Source organism: Mycteria americana, chromosome 7 (assembly GCF_035582795.1).
Source record: "Mycteria americana isolate JAX WOST 10 ecotype Jacksonville Zoo and Gardens chromosome 7, USCA_MyAme_1.0, whole genome shotgun sequence".
NCBI classification, from domain to species: domain Eukaryota; kingdom Metazoa; phylum Chordata; class Aves; order Ciconiiformes; family Ciconiidae; genus Mycteria; species Mycteria americana.
In genome coordinates, this window is record NC_134371.1 from 39,264,234 (window position 1) to 39,278,257 (window position 14,024).

General features: G+C 41.6%; 1 protein-coding gene across 6 annotated transcripts in view; it reads left to right on the top strand.

The window, feature by feature from the left end:
- Positions 1-289: 289 nt before the first annotated feature.
- CEP350 (centrosomal protein 350) overlaps positions 290-14,024 on the top strand; it is a 77,659-nt gene continuing 63,924 nt past the window's right edge. For 5 of the 6 annotated variants that reach the window (XM_075507950.1, XM_075507953.1, XM_075507954.1 and 2 more), the window contains exons 1-3: positions 634-774; positions 11,735-11,820; positions 13,438-13,481. In XM_075507950.1, coding sequence (XP_075364065.1) covers positions 11,745-11,820; positions 13,438-13,481 — 120 coding nt within the window. In that variant the 5' untranslated portion in view covers positions 634-774; positions 11,735-11,744. Of the gene's footprint in view, positions 309-633; positions 775-11,734; positions 11,821-13,437; positions 13,482-14,024 lie in introns of those variants that run through there. The other variant, XM_075507951.1, reaches the window with a different exon arrangement.

The following is a 14,024-nucleotide window of genomic DNA, read 5'->3' on the forward strand; positions in this document are numbered from 1 at the left end:
TCTGAAGTTGAGGGAGGGTCTGGCGCCCAGTGAAGTGTGAGGACTCGAACCTCCCCGGGCCCGTGGGGTGACAGGAGGGCTGGCGGGAGGCCTGGCCACCCCCGCCCCGAGGCTGGGAGCCGCCGGCGGCCGCCTCGCCCGGGGCCAGGCGCGCCGCTGCGTGGGCTTCCCGGGCACCATGAAAGGTGTGCTCGGCCGGCGCCGCCCTCGGCCCTTCCCGCCGCCCGGGGTGCACCTGCAGCGCGGCGCCGGGGCCGTGGCGCGCCGGGCTCCGCTCCTCACCTCAGCCCGGCCTCGGCTTCAGCAAGGTAGGCGGGCTGCGGGGCCGCCGCGGTGCTGCTCGCGGAGGCGCCCCGGGTGAGAGCCGCGCCGCCCCGCTGCTGGGCTGCGGCCCGCTGAGGCGGTGGGGCAGGGCGGGGGAGGCCGCGCCGCACCCAACATGGCCGCCGCCGGGGATGAGGCGCGGGCGGTGGGGAGGGGGACCGGCGGGACGCCGCCATGTTGGGAAGGTCCGCGGCGCGCCGGTTCTCGCGAGATTCGGCCGGTCGCTCCCGCCCTGCCCCGCGCCGCCGCTCTCGCCGCCGCCGCCGCTCCGTGTCAGTCGTTGGCCGGTAATGGCGGCGGGCTGGCGCCGCTGAGGGGGCTGCGCGCCGGCGGGCAGCGGAGCCGAGCTCGGGGCGCCGCCAGCTCCCGCCGCCCTTCTCTCTGCTTCTGCGGGATGTGCCGGGACCTGCCCCCGGGGCGGCGGGCGCCGATCGCCGCCGCTGCGACCAGGTGAGGAGGCGCCGGGAGCGGCCCGTGCCGCCGCCCCAGGCCGCGCCATGCCCGGCGCCGCTGGCGGCTGCCGTCCCGCTAGGGGCCGGGGCGCCGAACGAGGTGGAGCCGGGGCGGGGCCGGCGGCGGGGGCCGGGTTCGGCCGCTCGCGGGGTCTCGGCGGGCCCGGCCGGCGGCCCGGAGTGCCGGCGGCCGGGCGGTGCTGCCGGCTGTCACTTGGCTCGGCCTCTGCTGGCGCCGCCGCCGGGCTCCGACGTCCTCTGCTTTACCCGTCTTATCCGTTAAGTCTCTCTCTCCTTCTTCTTCTAGTTTTAATTTGTTTTCTACTGCTTATTGTATCCGGGGGTAGCGGAGTAAGGGAGAGGGTAGGGGAGCTCCAGTTTCACTGTTGTCTTTTCGCCTTCTATGGGAAAACCGCCGAAACCGAGTTTGTCTGTGCAGCTCTGCTGGCTCCGGCTCTCTGTCCGCCTCCCGGGCTGCTTCCCGAGCCTGGGCCGTGCCGGGCGGGCCGGGCAGAGCACGGCTGGCCCCCGCTCCCCTCGGAAACCGCCCCACTCTACTGGGTTAGGCTGGTGGCGGCGCTTTTAAAGTTTAAATGTACGCTCTGCTTGTGCCTGTGCTGTGGGCTTCCTGCCCTTGGACTGGGGCTTGCTGGGCTGGGGGAAGAGGACCGGGAATCGCTCCGCGTCTGCCCGCTGAAGTGCTTCTTACATCCCCGGGTAACATCTGCCCCAAGTGTTTTCTGACTTCATTGGTGCCATTCATTTTGGGTGTTGTTAGCATAAAGGTTTTTATACAAGTATAGGCTGTGGTTTTTTTTCTGTGGATGCAGTTTTCTGTGATATAATGCCTACTGTTGATGTAGTTTTTCTGGAATAGTTTATCTCTTTCTGTCTTTGGATATAAGCTGTATCTCAGCAACCAAGTGTCTCCTGGCACATTGTATATGTATGTGCATGTAGAGATTTATGTGTCAAATAGCTTCATTGTGTAGATGAACGCTCCAGTGTCTTGCACTTGAAAACTTACAACTTGACCAGTCAGTTCGGTGTTTTGGTCATCTTAAACTACTTCACAGGGCTACAGAGCATACAGGCTTGAAAACTCGTTCAAGAGCGTACTGTGACCAAAAGTGTAGTACTTGTGGGACAAACGTGTGTGGAGCTGTAGACTGTCGGGTGCTTGTTCATTGTATTGCATGTGAGCTCAAAATGTTCTGTCCGACTGTCTGCATGGACAGGCTAAGTAATATGAACTGCTCGCTCTTTCGTATAGTTCTGGTTGCTACAACAGTTTCATTAGGTAATGCTTTAGATAATGAAATGCAACTGAGGGAGTGGCCACACAAACACTGTAAACTGTTGAAGGCTTCAGTTTCTGAGAGTGACACTACCTTAAATGAAGGTATGCTGCATCCACTAAATAGAGCAACTTAATTTACATAGTAATGACACATTTCTACAAGAGGCCAGGGTACTGCAGAAGTTATATTGCTGATTGGTATAGATCTTCTGGTAGGCTCCGTAGGCTAGGTGTGGTGGCAACTGGAAGAACATGATTTTAAAACTATGAAATATTTTGTTTGCGTGGATTTGTTTTACTAAGCTTACTAAGCTTTGGTGCATAGCTTAAGTTTGCCACTGTAACACTGGGAAGACTTTACAGATATAACAGTCCCAATGTGGATGATGTCTCATGTCTTGAAATAACTTTATCAGCATTTTTTACCACCATAGTGAAAGCATCCCTTAAATGGATAAGAATCTAATCTTGGAATTGCCACTTCTACTCCAAAGGTTTTGTTGACTCGGGTATAATGAACTTTCTGCACCTCCTTGCGCCCCTCTACCAGACATACTGCTGGTTTCTGCTAAGAAAGTGATATATCAAACACACCTGTGGATAAAGTCATTGATGTAATTAGTCTTACTGCCTTTCCTGTGCCCAGATGAGGCTGTAGTCCTATTAACATCTTTAAAGTTAGGCGTGCGTTTCACATCGGGAGTGTTAGTGCACGTAGCACTAGATCTATTTTATATTGCTGTATCTATGGCAGTTAGGTGAAGCTGCATAACGTAAGGTGAGCGAGCATGATGTTCTGCTGCTGTTTGTCTTCCCCCACTTTGATTGGTTCTAGCTTTGACTGTGCAGCAACCTGATTTAGTTTGATAAACTGGTAGAAAACTAACCCAACAAAAAAAGAAAAAGTGAATAATTTTCTGCTGGGTTAGTGAGTTGAACTGGCTTGTGACGCAGTCAGATGAGCACTGCATCTATCACAGAGGAGTGGCAAGGTTGCTAGGGAAGGTAGGGAGGAATATATGCATTCCTTCATCACTGTTGAGTTGCTAAACCTGCTCAACTCTACCTTAGAAATTTATATTAGGAGTGAGACTTTTTTTTTTAAGTAGAGCAGCGCTGTTTGAACTGTGCTACTGATGTACTTAAAGTAATATAATTCATGCTATTCAAACCAATATAAGCTGTGTTAATATGAGAACGGGTATAGTGGTATAATAATGATAAGGGGTTTGGTAGTTTAGTGCAGAGAGAAAACTTTCACAGTACAGTTAAGTGGCTGGATCAGAATGTCTGAGTGTAAAATTTAGCCGTAGATGTAAGTGCTTGGAAGATATATGTGCATCATTGTGCTAATGCTATAATAGACTTTAATGGACTACTCGATTGAGAATAAAATTACTTGTATGCGTAAGCCTGAAACCTTTGTCAATATACCGGTGAAAGAATAGAGCAAATAAATTAACTAATCAGTTATACTAGGTCAATTGAAACTTACTGAATGTGAACAGAAATTCTGGCTGTGTTTTAGCTTCGTAAGAACACTCCTCACTGAGGGCAGAATTTTACACTAAGTCTGGTCTATGGCAAAAGAGTGTAAAAGTTTAAAAACCAGTTACGTTTTTCTCTGATATTTTCCAGTCATGCTAACATGATGTGTTATGTTTGCTAATAGCAAAATACATCGGGTGGAATTGTCATACTGAAAAAGAAAAGTCTGGATTTAGGGTTTAGGCACTTAAAGCATTTAATGGGATGGAATTATTTAAATATGAAAAAAATATTTTATTGCTGTTTTTAGCTTGTTCAATAAAAAGTCTTCTTGGCAGAGTCCTGGTACCAGTCTTTGTAATGCCAGGTCAGAGACAGTGCTGGTGGTCACTGTTCAGCTTGTCATGGGGCTTTGGGGTTTTTTTTGACATCTCATGTTGTTATTGAGACATTTTTCCGACGCTACTTCTGAATGCAATTTCATAGCAAAGGCATCAAACCTGAGAAAGTGACATTTGGAACATTTTCCCTGAAGTTTTCATGCACTTTATTCTGCTTTGAAAGAAAATAGTGATCAGTCTGCAGTTGACATGGCTGCAGATGAAGTTGCTGCTCTGCTCATATGTCCTTGGTATTGTTGAGAAGTTGAAGGCTGTTGTCTTAGACTTTCAAAATTGGCAGGTCTGGTTCTTGTACTTGGCTGAGAGGATTGCCTGTAAGTTCTATGAAGAATCCCTCACAGTAGAGTGTTCCTTGTGAGGTGAAGGATAGCAGATGCTGGTCTTTCAAAGACAGGACTTGTTGAAGAATTTGAGTATATTCTGCTGAATGATTTATTATGGACTGCAAGAACTGAAATCTTCTAATGTGCAGTTTCTAGTAACTGGAGATGGAACGAGTGAACTTTTGTTATGAAGGCCAAGGAAACAAATGCAGGAGTGTTTTATTTGTTTTTGAGACGAGGGTATGTCACTTATTTTCTTTTCTGTCATAAATGCAAAGATCTTGGAAATAAAAAAAAAAAAAACCAGAACTTCTGAATGGATTGGCAAACCCTCGTGTGCATCTCCCTAATAAATGGATGCATTCTCTGTGCCTTTGTACTCTGATTCCTTCATGAACAATGAATCAAGTTACGCTAGCTGTCACAACATTCATTTCAATAGATTTCCTCAGAGTACCTCCTAGCATGTGATGCAGCAGAATAAGGCATTCAATGCATTTTACTTTCAGTAAAACTGCTAATCCATTTTTTAGCGTCAGGTTTTTTTTCATCACTTTTACATCACTTGTGATGAAGCAGAGACACTTTTGCAAGTTGCCATGTCTTCTCATAGCAGAATTGTGTTGTAAATGTCCATCCTCAGTGTATAGTTGGAAAAAATCAGATTCAGTAATGTTTGATTTATAGAAAAATCTTCACTATAGTTTGGATGCAAATTTAGTAGCTGACTGATGACAGTGACTTAATCTTAGAGCTCATGAAACATATTCATATTTTTCTGCTATATTTTCTGACGTTTGATGGATGTATGACTGTTGATGTCATTTATCTTCCTAGTTAATGGTTAGAGGTAGTGACATGTGCTTTGAAGTTCTTTACTGGTTTTCTATCAGCCAGTGTGTGGTACATCTTGTTTGCTCTTTTCTTTTTTTTTTTTTTTAACTACCTTAATATCCCTAAAAGCTTTTTTATGTTTTTCCAGCTAAAGACAGATCAAATTTTATTGGTATATTTCTTTTACTTTTGAAGTGTTTTTTTGTTTTTATTATTTTCCAAAGTCATAATGATTAGAATGTGTGAGTTCTTCTGGTATATTTACTGTTTGCACTACAACACAGAATGCTGAATATTATCTAAAATTTTATTCATTCAGAGCAGCTAACATTCACAAACTCCTTGGGCATTGTTGGTGTTTGTTTCTTCCAGCTTTTTCTTGTATCAACTTTACCTAATTGTGTCCATCGTCATTACATATAGCCTTGCTCATGGGGTGCAGTGCAATCTGGACCGGTAAAATATTTCTAAGTCGAATAGTGTTAGCAGCCAGACAGATTAAATACCAGCAAAACAGCCTATAAAGGCACTCTGAATAGTTTGAACCCATTGACTCTTTAGGTCAGCACCACTTAAAAATCATGAGAAGAAAAATGCCCAGCTTTGTAGCAGAAATCATTTTGGAGGAGCAAAGCAAAGATTACAGACTTGAGATAATATGGTGGAGAAGTGTTAAGATGAAGTTTGTGTCCATGAAGCATTGTGCAGCTGGAGTTGCACTTGGATTTTGAATATTAACTTCCTTTCAGAACCTTTGCCCCTGAAATACATTTCATTTGAAGGTTTATTATATAGATGAGTATTGAAAGAAGGTGGGGGGAGGACCCATCTTATTCTGCAGAGGTGGCTATAGATTCTGGAGATGTGGCGCTTTTTTGACAAAAATGTCATGCATTTGTTTGATGTGCTGGAACTTGTCCTCAGTCCTGAGGAAGGTCAGTAAATCACCTGCATCTAATTGCTTTGATAAGCAAAGTTTTCTCAAAATGTGTTGAGACCAAATAAAAAAAGTATGTTACTCTTGTATCAAAAAACATTTTAAAAGCCCATAAACATAACCAAAAAAAGTCTTAGAACAATGTATTATGGATATTTTTAGTTCCCATTTAAATGGGATAATGCAATATGGTAAAAGCTTGGATTCCAGAAAAATGAGTAGGTAAAGGTATTTGTATTCCAGACTGAAGTATATCATCATAAATTGTATTCTGTGGTATTCGAGGAGACATGGAGAGTGTTTCTGGCATCTTTAAATAGAAATTCCATCACTTTCAGTGGGCTGGCTCAGAAAAATAGTTTGCTCGACTAGGTCTGATTGTGTCTGTCCACCTGTGTGTGTCTATTATTCCCAGTAATGCAGAACTGTAGCTGCACAGACAGGAGCTCCAGAGGGTCTTTAGGATTCAGAAGTCAACTTTCAATTATTTGTACATGGAAACTTAAAATATTTTTGTAAACAGGAAAAAACATCCCTAAAACCTTTTATTTTGTCTCTGTGCCCGTTTCCCCAATGGACAAGTTGTCTGCGCTGTGCAAGGTGTGGGTGCAGTGGGACACACTGGAGCACGGTGTACAGACTCCCATGGTGCCCTTGAGCTCCAGCGGTATCGCCACTGGTAAGAAGAAGGTGATGGGAATGGTTCTCATTTTCCCCAGTCCCACTCACTGTCCTCGAGGTAAAGGCAATAGCAGCTTCAAGCATTTGCTCTTGGGGAATAACTGTAGGTTATGATACATGACAGCCGCTAGTATAGGACTGGGACTGATCCGGCTGTTCCCCGATTCTTCCATTCCTTTTCATTCTGCTTGCACGGAGGTTGTAGCTTCTGTTACGACATAGCTAAAACTAATAAAGCAAAAAGAACAAAAAAAGCTACTTTCAGACCTTACCAGATTCCCAGTCCGCTTTGCTATACCACAGAATCCCATTGACTTTCTGCCTGAATAAGGCAAGAGAGATCAAGGCATAAAGAAAGGAAAAGATGGCTTCTTTTATTGGCACTGCTGCCTTATTGTAGCTTAAACTGTGTGAGGTGCTGGCCTCATGCACTGTATACCCAGTTTGTAGCAAAACCTGCCACTTCGTGGATTAAACATTTAAGAATATCCCATGGAAGTCAATATTAAATTTGTTTCTTTCCCTACTCTTAGCAAAGCTTCATCTTTTCTTTTGTGGTATCCCTTTTGTGCAATATCCCTTGTGTTCTTATAAGAAACAAAGTCTTGAGGAATACTGTTCCCTATGCATACTGGGTTTTGGGTTTTTTTTTTTTTTTGCATAACCACTAAATGTTAGTGAAAATAGCAGTGGGCGATCTCTTGCTCACATTCTCTGCCTTCTCTGAATCTGTATGATTCAGTTTCCTCTCCTGTTTCCTTGTTTCAGTGCCATGACTTCTGAATTTCCTTTTTCCTTTTCTTATCAAGGTTGTGCTAGTAAGAAAAAAAATCATACTGAGGGTGCTTGGAAAACTTTACAATTGGACCAATATACCAGTTTCTTTTCTTCCTTTTTGCTGTTCCGTGTTGATTCTTCAAAAGTTCATTCAATTTTTGTCTCCTTGTCTTTCTCCATTCTCTTTCTTTTTTTATCCTGCTTCTCTCACTACTTTTCTTTCTCTTCTCCCAGCCCTGTTTTTAATCTCTTCACATTTTTGTGTACCTTTGCTAAGCATATTCTACTTTCATATCTCCTGCTCCTTTCAAAATGCTGTCCTCTTACCATGTTGACTTGTTATTTTGTTATCTGTTGCACCGTTCAATGCCATCCTTGGTATGTTTGGTACTAAATTTAGTGCTCGTTTCTCATCTTTTTTATTTGGCAGTGTTTTTCTCTTAGTTTCCATTTCCTTCTTTCTGGTGTCTTCTCATGCGCTTTCTGGTCTGTCAGTCCTTTTCAGTGTCTTCCCATAGGAACAGTGTTTATGGAAGGCGGGTGGTTGTCCCAGTTTCTTCCAGGAGTTTGGAGTATATCCTTTTCTTGGTAGTTTACACTTAGGTCCTCATCTGCAGCAGTTCTGCTGTGCCTTCTCTTGTGTACTTTTTTTTTTGTCTTGCACAAATGAGTAGAGAATGAGAAGGGCATTTGACGTGGGATTGAAATGTGAGAACACAATGGTGTTTGTATTTTAACTGTTCACCCAAGACGAGGCTTGGCAAACCAACCTTTAATGAACCTGTGTAGGATGTCTGTGTCTACTGGTGAACAACCAAATAACCAGGAGATCAGTTCTGCTGATTCTGCAGTCTTCCCCCTTTTTTCTCCAAACTTTTAAGATCCTCAAAGCCTTATCCAACCTGCAGATAACCTTTTGTCATCACTGCTATCTCCTCAGAAGTTCTTTGGCATTTCATCTGTTGAGCTGCTTTTTGTCCCCCCCTTCCTTTAAGCTCTGTATTAAATAGTGATGGATTATTTAGTTTAGCAAAAAACCCCAACTTTTGAAGCAGTCATCTCAGAATGTAATTTTTACAATGTGTTTCTACTTAAAGTTTTTCGTGCAACATTGAGACAACTTGTGTTGATGTAAAACATGTTTTCAAATATAATTTAAACTTCCTTTCCATAAATTTTAGTATTATTTTCTAGTCAGTATTAATTTCAGTGTATTTTAGTGGTTAACTGGTCCCCTACCCTGCATGCAAATCCTTTAAATAGACATGGCAACTATGTCTTGATTTATTTCTTTTTTGTCCCCTACCCCCTAGCTGTACTCTTGATAGCATTAAAGTGTCTTCTCTGTCTGGTTTAACTTCTTGCAGAGACAGGGTATTGAATTATACAAGTATTTGTTTTTTGTAGGGTGCTGCTCATTGATGTAAGCTGTAACAATACAAAGAAGTTATTCTGTCAATCTGTAGGAATTCAAAGGTTGGTGGGAATCAACATGATTTGTAGGTAGGTTTTGAAAAGCTGATAAATTTATCCGACCCTTCCAAAGGAGGGGGAGAGGGACATCTAACACCCAAGCCCTCATAGTTACGAAGATTGTATTGTGACTGAAAGCTACTGGAGTGTTGGCTTCCTGAAACTGTAGACAGCTCCAGAATTCTCTGTTCTTACATGTCTTTTTTTCAAACAGCAGCAACCTGAATTAAGCAAAACTGCTTAGTATGTCTCAGCTGGCTGCACTGAAGACAGTAAGAGTTATATTGTACACTTGGAGCCGTCATGGCAGGTACTCTTTAGGAGAAATACAGCAGGATGCTTTGTGATTACTTCCCAGCTTGTAAGAAAGGATTGAACCAAGGCATTGAGACAGAATTATTGACCATTAGTGATCATCAGCAAACATCTGAGTTATTAGTAGAACTAAGGTGTTCTCAAAAGTGTGTTCACTGTTTGTCTGACTTGTATTTTGTTCAGTTCGGGTAAAGGACTAACAGCTTTTACTTGAGTGTCAGGATGAAAGGTATAACAAGCAATTTCAAACTTTTTTAATTAATCTGGTACTTTTCTTAGAGAGTTAAGGCATACATAGAGTATATTACAATACTACATTCACAGGGGCATCATAAAATAAACTGTATAGATTTATCTGTGTATAATAACAATTCTAGTCCCTGACTAAGTTTTCCTATCTATACCAGTAATTCTAATGATAAGAATAAATCCCAAGCAATTGCATGAAGAGGGATACTTAATCCCTTAAGAAATGGTTGCTTGTCCAGAAGCTCTCTTATGCTAAGTTTACATATTGAGTAGGTTTTGTTATGTTTATGTTTGGGCAAGAAACTGGTAATAGTATGATATGACATTTCCAGCAGCTCTCAAAATTGGTTCTTTATGGAAAATTCCCCCATTTTTATTAATATTTGCTTTCTACTTTTCTAGCACGACAGCTCTTTGCTCCAGTGATGGAGAAGATCACTTAGATGATTTCCAGGGCAGGGCGGTGTTATGATTTACAGGATGAATGATGTGAGGCACAAAGCTGCGGTTCTGCATGAATGAGCTCTGCAGCACCTGTCCTAGAAGCAGAATTTTCTAACTTCACTTGGCTCGCTGCCCATAACTAGATGCCTAAAAACCAAAACAAAACACCCCCCGCTTCTTTCTAGAATTTCTGCATTACCGAAGACTTCACTAATGTGTCTGTATGTGTGTGTTTCTGTACCTACATATATAAGCTCACATACCTTTTCCACACTCTTTCTAACATTTATTTGGATTCTTTAAAGAAAGGCAGAACTAGAGGTCTTTTGCAGACCTGTGTTTTTTATTATTGATAATCTTTCTTGGGGCATAAGAACAGTTTTGTGGGATAACTTACTGCCATAAATACAAGCTGTATGACTGAATGTGAGGAGCAAACTTCACTGTTGATCACTGTGAGTATCCTTAAAACCATATATGATAAAAATCCTTGTCACAAAATATACAGGCAATGATCTGTTCCAGTAAGTAGTACACAGTGTTAATTTTGTGGGATGTTCGGTCACCTTTTATCAGAAGAATGACCTTTGAATATTTGAATGCCCTTTTATGTGGCACACTGTGTAGGGAAGTGAAAGCAAAAGAAATTCTCAGAAACCAAGAAAATAAGAAAAAATTATATCTGGGAGTGCATGAGAGAAGAGAGAGGAAAATGTGCCTTTATGACTCTTTCAGAGGTCCAGAACTTCCTGTATGAATTCTGTGGTCACCTAATTTTTTCTTTCCATAACAGAAATGTCCTCAGTCTGTTGTAAAGACAGCTCAGTAAGCACGTGTCACCAGATAGGAGGTGCTTGGTGAGAGGGTAGCAGCAGTACTGACTAATCAGAGTTCCTGTTGGCTGTATGAGCTCCTCTTAGATCTGTTAAACTTTATTTTTTTCTTATATAGCACTTCTTTAAAGTCTGTTACTGATTTACCTATGACAGCCCATCTTTTGCAATGAAAGTAATGGGAAATAACTATTTGCATAAATTACCTGCCTTTTCTTTTAAAAATGATCTTTCCTGATTGAGTAGCTTTTTTTAATTTTTCCTTTATTAAAAACTCCTCTGGTGATAGTGGCTGCCTGGTTTGTTACTCAGAGGGGTTCATGCTTGTTTAGATTCACTGTGAGTCTTGCCTTTGAAGTTCACAGGAAAACAATGGCAGCTCCAGTCTTGTCTTTTTTTTTCCCTGGCTGTAGTGTCCTGCTGCACAGTTCTGTTCTGCCTTTTCCTTTAACAGAGACAGGTGAAACATTCGTCTGTCACTGGCGGAATTAGGTATTTTCACCAAACCTTTATACGTTCAAGCCAGGTAGCGCTGCCTCTGTTACCCCGTTGTATGCGGTATTTCAGTATGGTCATCTTCAGACTTGCTGGAATACTGTGATCTAAATTGCATGACCTCTGGGTTTCCTTTTATCAAGTTCACTCTTCTTTGTAGCAAATAAAACAAGAATAGAAGTAAACCCCTCTTTGTCCACAGAATTACATGGTTTCTGAACAACTACAAGCTGTAAATGCATTTGTGATTTGGTGCTGATTTTCTGATTTTGTTCATGATGTGAATTTGAAATCATCCTATGAGGTGAACATTCATCATAGTGATCAAGATCATGTTCTCTTTAGCATAAGGTACATTTGTTCTTACTTTATACCTCTTTGATTCTTATGTGAGTATTTTTTTGGTAGATAAATTGACATGATGTGGAGCAACAAGTCAAATGAGGTGCCTCTACAAAATCCGAGGCATAACCAAAACAAGGATTCTGCCAGAGGTATGGATTTTTTCTGTTTTTTGCCTTGTTTTGGAAGATGTTTTATCATGAGTTGTTGGGGAGTTTTTATAGAAAGCATTCTCCTGCCTCAATTTGGAAGCTAAGACCATGTGTTATATGGCTTCCTTTCTGCAGAGATAGCAGTTTCGTACTCTGATCTGCAGAGTATTTGCTGATTTGCATTAGGAATTGCCAGCCTATGCTATGGTTGCCAAGATGGCACAGAGACAGTTTTTTTTTTTTTTTAATGCTGTAGAGGAGGAGCAATGCAGGAACAGAAATTGGGGACTCTTGAAAGAAGTGCCTGAGGGGCAGTTGCTCCTGACTCTTGCTCAATTCCAAAGTGGTGAAGAGCTAAAGACCCTTGAATAACAGCAGTACATCACCACTAAGATGCCTTGCAGCACTTTTGTCTCCCTAAACTGGAGAAATCCTGTTAACTTTTTACTGTCATGGTTACTCTGTAATTTAGGAAAGGAGGGGGCAAGAAAAGAAAAATTACAGTACATCCCCAAAAGGAAGAAAGCTCTAGTCTGTAGGGCAACTGAGTTGCGTGTTAAGTCTGTGGTTCAAGATCAGTCTTATGATCTCCACTATGACAAAACTGGACTCCAGAAGTTATTTTAAAACTAGAGATAGATTATTATTTTACCTGTAAGAGGACATTATTGCTGATTGTTTCCTGCGATATGTTCAGTTTCTTTTAAAATTATGTACCTTGTGAAACTGAGGTGTTCTGTAGACATGAAGCACCATCTCTTGAAGTCAAAGCAAAGCTGTTTCTGTGTTACTTCCTTAACCCTCTTCCTTTGTGTTGTTGCATCTTACCTGAAATTAATATGGCAGTTTTTTTACTATAAGGAAAAGATTTTTTTAAACTCTCTAATACTACTACTCTCCATGGTTCTGACACGCGTTAAGGTTATGTAAAGCATTAGGTTAGAAGGAAACCATTAGAAACCAAAAGAAGAGGGGAGCTGAGGAAATATTTTTAGAGGAAAATACTACTGCATCCTACTGAACGGGATTGCGTATAGAGCACATGCTATCTGTTTAGATTAAAAGGCTGAAGTTCATTAGTGCCTCCTGCTTGTTCTTCACAAACATTGCTTCTATTTTGCTTGTAGGGTGTACAGTTCAAAAAGATTACTATTCAAAATTCATGTGTTCAAAGCTTAGTTTTTGTGTAGAGTCTTTCAGTGACCATGTATTCATGCTTAGTTTACTGAAGACAAAAATGAAAGGAGGGGGGAAAAAAAAAGTCGTTAAACTATAGTGTAATGGAAGAGTGTAAGATATTTGTGTTGCAGTAGATAGCCAGCTTTATTTTATCTTCTAAACATCTTCTAGAATGTATGGTAGATTTGATTTTAAGTGTAATAATGCATTCAACCTAACTTAGTGAACTCATTAAATTTTACATTAAATACTTTATTGCTCTGTTAAGATGAGTCTTGACTGATAACAGCCTCTCATAGAGGAGATTTACAGGCTGGAATTGAGTCATTAAAAGAGCTTGATTAGTGAGCCCATGAAAATTGTTTTGAAGCAACATTTTATTTCATTGTTCTCCATGTACTAATGAGAAATTTATTTCTTTTTTTTCTGCCCTGTAAGATCTAACTGCAGCATGGGCTACTTTTTCTCAGACTAAGGCTGCTGTAAGTACTGATTTTTTCTTCTTTTTTTTTTTTCCCCTCCAAGTCAGTTAATGGCTACAAAAGGTTTAACCAAAGTATTATTTTGCTCAGTGATTGTCTGTTAAACAAGTTGAAAATAGGGCAAGCAGTTGGAGTACATGCATGTTGAACATTGTTGTATCTTGGAAAAAGTTTTCCACACACAGTAGAAGAAAGTTTTGCCACAGCAAGCTTAGTCTTGAGTATAGTAATACCTGCTAAGTCTTGAGTGTAATATTACCTTTCTATTTAAGAAAGTGGTGACTTATCATTTTTCTGAAAACTTGAAAAAATAGCTCTCCCCTGCTTACCCAAACCAGTCAGAAATGGGGACACCACCAGTGTATTTCATAATTTTCCATCTTTGAGCATTGGAATTAGTGTCTTTCTGTGGGAACTTAACTTAGGTGCTTAAGATATCACACTAGTTTCTAAAACCTGGCTTCAGTGAAGCCAAACAGCTTGGGTTTTCAGGGAATTCAGCTCTTTCCCATAGCCTTGTCCCTCTCTTTTTTAATAGCTGAG